The 6,311-nt window shown below is 61.5% G+C and overlaps 1 protein-coding gene across 1 annotated transcript; it reads left to right on the top strand.

Annotated features, from left to right (window-relative positions):
* Positions 1 to 2,170: 2,170 nt before the first annotated feature.
* Positions 2,171 to 2,944, top strand: LINJ_34_0520 (putative splicing factor ptsr1 interacting protein; the record flags this gene model as incomplete). The annotated part of the gene is made up of 1 exon (XM_001468402.1): positions 2,171 to 2,944. One exon carries the CDS (start codon positions 2,171 to 2,173, stop codon positions 2,942 to 2,944), a length of 774 nt encoding a protein of 257 aa, XP_001468439.1.
* Positions 2,945 to 6,311: the final 3,367 nt, after the last annotated feature.

Here is a 6,311-nt window from a genome sequence, read left to right on the forward strand (position 1 = left end):
CTCGGATGTGAAGGACGTGGCGTTGCCACTTGTGAGCGGCACCCTTACCCCGCTGTGCGAGGGCCGGAGGGAGGTCACAGAACGGCTGTCGGAGGAGCAAAATCCGTGAGAGGGCTACTGCAGGGCGATCCGTGCTTTGCCACAGCGAATCCTCTCACGAAAGGCGGCGGTGGCCTCAGGGAGCACCGGCGAAGCATGCACGTGGCCAACTCTCCCTTTCATTCCCTCTCCTCTCGTTATGTGGTGGTCTCGCTAAGGGAAAATCGATGGCGAGCACTCGTCTCATCCGGTCAGCCTATGGCCGCACCGTTGTCCTACGCCGTCTTGCGCATCCGCCTTTTTCCGTTCTTCTTTCCTGCTCATGCTTTGTCTGTGTTTCTCCGAGAAAAGCTCCGTTTTGTTCGCGCTTCGGCGCCACCCACCGCCCCACCCCCACCCCTCCTCCCCTCCCTTCCCCGCATCCGTCCCGAACTCTTCTCTTTTGTTGTATCGGTCGTTGATTGGTCCGTCCCCATCGCTGCCTCGCTTCTCTCGCCCTCCCTCCGCAATCCCTTGAACCTTCTTCACCTGGGTACTCGCCTAGCACCATCTTGCTGCGCCACATATCCACTCTCCAGTAGCGCGGCAGGCTGTGCGAATGCAGATGCATGCATGATCCACTCGTGTAGGCCCAACGCACGCAAGCATGCGTGATTTTTTTTTGGATGACTCTGGGTGTGTGTATGTGTGTGTGCGCGGGCGCGGGCGCAAGTATGCTGAGAGGTGGTCCTCGATCCTTGCGAGGCTGTGATCGTGGCATGTCTTCCCTTCTTCGCCCCTCTGTAGTCTCGGCGCCCCCTCCCCCCCCCTCCCCTCTCTCTCTGCGGCCCCTTTGCAGTCTTACTCCATGTTGATGAGGAGATGTGCAACTGGAGCAGGAGGACGAAGACGTACGGGAGGGCAGCGCACGGTGACGCGGTAAAAGACCCGACGAAAAGATAGCTTAGTCTGTTGATCGGTCGTCGCCCCTGTGAGGTGTCACTGGAGCTACTCTCTGGCGCTCATAGTTTCTGGCTGCTTTCCTTGCCCCGCTCCCTCTTTGGGTCACTCCAGTACCTCCTCCCGCCTCCTCACGTGGTGATGATGCCACGTTTGTGTGGGGTGCAGGTTTGCTTGCACTCCCAGGGGGAGGGATAGCCTGTGCTTCCTTTCTCGACTTGCGTCTTCGTGTGGCTGCGGTGGTGTCATATGTCTTTTACTGTGTGGTTGGCCCAGTGCGAATCGGGGTGGAGAGGCCTCAAATCGTTACACGGGGCCCCCTTCTATCCTCTCCTTCACTGCGTCGCGCATCCAGGCGAGAGGAGGGGGTCATCTCACTGCGGCACTCCATACGAAACAAACAAAAACATGAATGCACACGTGACTGAGAGTTGTGTGCTGTGTCGCTGCTTTGGTAGCCTTGGCGGACGTCGTCATTACATCGGCGCTCGCTCATACTTAGGAGAGACAGACCGGCGCTGTGTGTGCGCATTTGTGGTCGACCCACCTCTCCATCCATCTGCCTCTCTTGTTGAAAAATACTGCTGCCTTGGGCAGAGCCCCTTCTGGTGTGCCACGGCAAGTTGGTGCACGGCTCTGCTCCCCTGAGCGCCCAACGCGTCACGCCTCCTCCCCTCTCTCGCAAAGGCAGCCATGGATTATGTCTCTCTCTCTCGTTACTTCCACCTTCGTCTGCAATCATCGCCCTCTGCTAGTGTGTGGATCAATGGCGTGCATCGGCTGCCAGTAGCCACCGGTGCGAGCGCTCTTTTCTCTTGCGTTAGGGATTCTTTGTAGGTTTGTGCTACGGCCGTTGCGATCACGACAGCAGCCCACACACAGCTACCGCGGCTCTCTCCCGCTTACTCATCCTCCTCTCTCGGTGCATAAGCGGTGCGCCTGTGGGCACTGCAATAGATTCCGTGTGTGAGACTCTTCCTTGTGTCGCGAGCTCCTCTTTCGCTTCCTTTTTGCCCAGACTGTGCTGCAGCGTTGAAGCGTGCTCGTGTGGTGTGCCGCTTGCTTGTTTGCTTCCCTGAACGGGTGTCGTCTACCACGCCTCCATCGTGATCGGTAACGTGTGCACGCACACGTGAACACAGGCAGTTAGCCGCCGCGCGGACCTCTCGGTTTGCCCACCACAGCTACAAAAATGGATGTGATTCCGCCTGAGTACGACCCGGTGACTCGAGAGCGCGTGTATCGGCAGGAGTGGCTCGAATACTTTCACTACATCGGCTTTGAGGCAGCGATACGTGATTACCCGGCTGAGTACCGCGCCCTCTTCCCTCGTGGACATCACAAGCCGCCAGCCATGCCGCCTCCGCTGCCCGTCGGAGGTACGAAGTCTCAGAAGGCATCCACCTCCGCGACGGCGGCAAACATGTTCATTGCCGATGATGATGACAAGGAGGTCGGTAAGGGCAGTGAAACCGAAGATGACTGGTCCTCGCTCATCTCTTCATCGTCGTCTTCCGCAGCCTCGACGCCGCGCGATGCACCCCGTGAGGACGCGCGAGCCGAAAATGTCGAGCGGACGGCTCGCGACGAGCGCAGCAGTCGCCGGCAGACGTCGAGCCGCCACGATGACCGCCATCACTCAAGCCGACGCCACCGCGACCGAGACAGTGATGAGCGTCGGCGGCGACACCATAGCGACGAGGAGGAGCGGCGGCATCGGCACCGGCACCACAGTTCTCGAGGAAGCGATTATCACCACAGCACCAGCAGCGGCACGAGCCGCCGCCGCAGGCGCTCTGGTGACCGAGATAACCGTGAAGATCGTCGCTCGTCACGCGTGTACAGCAGCGAGGAAAGTAGTCGCCGCTATCGCCGAGAGACGACCAGCGGTAGCTCGCGTACTCATGCCTACGAGGACCGTCGTGAGGATGCGCTACGCCGTCGCGATAACGCATATAGGCGCTAGCGACACCAGTTTCTCACGGGTTGTTTGTTTCGCTTGTGTTCCTAAGCGGGCAGTCCTGTCATAACCGAGAAGATCGCAGCATGGGCGGACAACCACGCGAGCAGCAAGTGCGCTCTTCTCTGCCCCCCCCCTCGCGCTTTAGATTTGCTTGCTCGTCACACACACTCCCCTACCTTCCGCGCCCGACTAATCCTCCGCGAAGACACGGCTGGATGCTTTTTTTTTAGCCATTATAGTTTCTGTTACTCACGATGGGCACGTGTGTGTGTGGCATGTGGCGCCTCCTTGAAAAGAAAGAGGAGACGGAGACAGCGTTGGAGGTAAGCTGGTGTGGCGCATGCACACCCCCCCCCGTTCTGCAGCAAAGAGCGCGAAATACGCTTGAAAGTATCGATACCTGTCAACCTTCTGTTCAGCTTTTCGTGATGCGCCAACTGGAGCAGACGCGCCATTAAGCAAACCAGTACAGAGCTCGTTTCTGATGAGAGGACATGCACCATGCGCGCCGCGCAGGAGTGCCGCAACACTATTCCATCTTCGTGGCTACCTTCTTCCCTTTCATGAGGATAATCTGCCTTTCTACTCGGCGAGCAACGGGCAGTCCTCTTTGAAAACCACGTGAGAGCACGTCTCTTTTCGGCGTACGCCGCTGAGAAAAGCTCATCGTCCTCAGCCTTCTCACCCTTGCGGCTTCCTCTTCCCTCCGCCATCGTCCGTGCGCCCGCCTTCATTTCTAGCGGTACCGCATCGTCCTTTTAGCAACGTGCTCGTGCCTTCTTTGTGTGTATCTGTGTGTCTGAAGTGTCTCACTGCTGTGCCGAAGACGTGCCTTGGACAGAGAACGCTGACGACCAACTCTCGCTCGCCCCTCCTCCGTGCCTCCTTGCCTCCCTCCACAAACCAGCAGGTGGGTGCTCCAGCACCTGCGGTAAGTTTTGGACTCCCACGAGTCCGTCATTATCATATTCCACGGATCCCACACCCATAAGGGTCCCTCACTCACGCGATAGGAACTATGTCGGAGAGGGATATGGTGTGTGTGTGGCTTCGGCCTTCACGGTGCAGAGGGGGCGCTGCTTCCGTTGAGTTCCGACGGGCTGGTGCCGGAGCAGTCGCTGAGCACGGGCTTTTCGTGTATGGCCAAGCCTCGCGCCGCCTCACGTCTGCGGCGCTCCAGGCGGATTACGCCGGCTCTCGCTTGCACACCATGAGCTTCAACGATTTGGGAAAAGGCGGAAGTCCTGCGCACGTGGAGATTCTGATCGCGGATGGTTCCAATCATGATGCTGCTGCGGGAGGTGGTGCAGGTGTCCGAGGAGTGCACCCATCGCCTCGAGGGCCCCGCACGCGCCCGCTGCCGGGAGACGAAGCGGGTGCTGGTGTGGGGAGAGTGGCGGCGGGTCTGGGAGAACACGGATGCTGCCGTCTCTGAGGAACTCCATCGCGGACCGGCACACCCACGGAGGAGGATCCGCGGCCGCGCTTCCGTCTCTCCCCTTCCGTGCTCGACCTGTGGCATGCACGCAAGGCGTCGCCGCAGGGCGGAAACAGCGTGTGCCGGTTCATTCTAGTGGCGGCATCGACGGCCGAGCGGACAGATGCGCCGCAGGTGCGCTGCTGGATGTAAGAGACCTGCTCGGCAGACACCTCCCGCTGCTTTCGCTACTCGGCGGCCTCATGCTCCCGCAACGACGGCGAGCAGCTGCAGGTGGCACTTCATCTGGGGACTGACTCGTTGGCGTGCCTCGTGCAGCGGGCGAGCCACTACCGGCGCCACTTCATGCCGCTGCGGGAACTGCTGCGTGCGCGACCCGACCGGCGTGCCGGCCCCACAGAGCCCGGCGATCGTGTCGGAGGAAGGTGGCGCAGTGCTCAGGGCGGCCGACATGATTGAGCGCTGCAGCTGCCGCAGCTGCGTGGCCGGCTGCGTCCACTCCGTGATGGGTGAGAAAGAGGGTCTGATGAGGAGGCGGCTCATGCTGTGGCCGGGGAGGGATACATGGCTGGTGTCTATCTGGACTGCTCGCCGTGGCTCTGCGTGCTGTGCAACGTTGGTGGAGTGGCGGACCGGAAAGCGTTACGCCCTGAAGCGATGCAAGCGGTGGCAGCACGATTGGCTGGTGGCCCCCCCCCTGCAACGCCGCGCGACATGCCAGGGATGTGTGAGTCGATGTGTGGGCAGGCCGTATGCAGATTGCAGGCACGTGTCGTGCCGTAAAGCAGGCAGCGGGGCCGGTGATTCAGGCGGCATGCCGGTTGAAGGTCACTGTCAACCGTGACGAAGCTGAGGTCGCCCCACCTCCCCTCCTCCTCAGGCATGCGTTTGCAAGGGTTGTTCACGACAGCGAGCGGGCGATGTGTGTAATGGAGGAAAACCTATCGGGGAGCGGCGCGCGGCGTCAGCTAGGCACGTGGCAATGGAATGGCCCGAGCGTTCTTGCGATGTCTGCGGCTCAGGGCCGGAGTCGTCGTGATGGCTCCTGCTCAAGGAGTGTGATGGTTTCTCGCAGGGGCGGGGCGGCTGTCCTGCAATGCATCGCGTTTTATTGCTGGGTGGACGATCGCTGGCCGCTCTGTCCTTGGAGCGCCCAGGGTGCGTTGGACATGCGGCACAGGTGGGCCGCAGCGAGCATGCGACGGCGCAGCAGGCCGCCAACAATGACCGGTACAGTGTACGGCCTCTGCACCGACGCGACATTGGGCAGACGGGGAGCCGCGTGCATGAAGCGGGCGGCAGAGCAAGCCGGCTTCACGGGCATGCGATGAGGACACAGCCCCGCCGACCGCGTAGGTGCGGAAGCGCACCGAGAGGTGCCTTCGCGCTCTTTGTGTGGAACTGCAAGGGCCGCCTGATGCATCGGCGCACCGAAACAAGGAGCTCTCCGTCAAGCCGGTGGAAGGTGTGCCGCGACGCTGTGGCGCTGGCGTGTGCGACCGTCGCCTGTGCCATCTCACCATGGTGGGGTGACATCGAGCCGCTCAGCATGAGTCCCGCTGGGGTGCGGCGCCTCGGCTTGCGCATGGTCCCCGTGCTCCGCCGCGAGCAGGCATTCGCGTAGACGCCGCACACTACCGACCCTGCTAGCCTCCACCACTTGGTCGTCATATCACTGCAACGGAGGGCGCCGCCGCGGAGGAGCTCTTTACCGCGGTGCATGAATGTCGCGTCACGGCGGAAAAGCGCGCGGATGAGAACCTGCTGAGGTCCGTGCGGCAGCCGCAGGCGACGTGTGCCGGCCGCCCGCAGCCTCGTTCCCCGCCGCCGGAGAGCGCCTGCGCTGAGGAGTGCGGCACTGGAGGGCGGTGTGCTGCTCATATGCGGCGAGCTTCGTTTCGTTCCCGTTTCGCGGTGCAGAGCTGCTGCGGT

The sequence above is a fragment of the Leishmania infantum genome, chromosome 34 (assembly GCF_000002875.2).
Source record: "Leishmania infantum JPCM5 genome chromosome 34".
Lineage (NCBI taxonomy): Eukaryota > Euglenozoa > Kinetoplastea > Trypanosomatida > Trypanosomatidae > Leishmania > Leishmania infantum.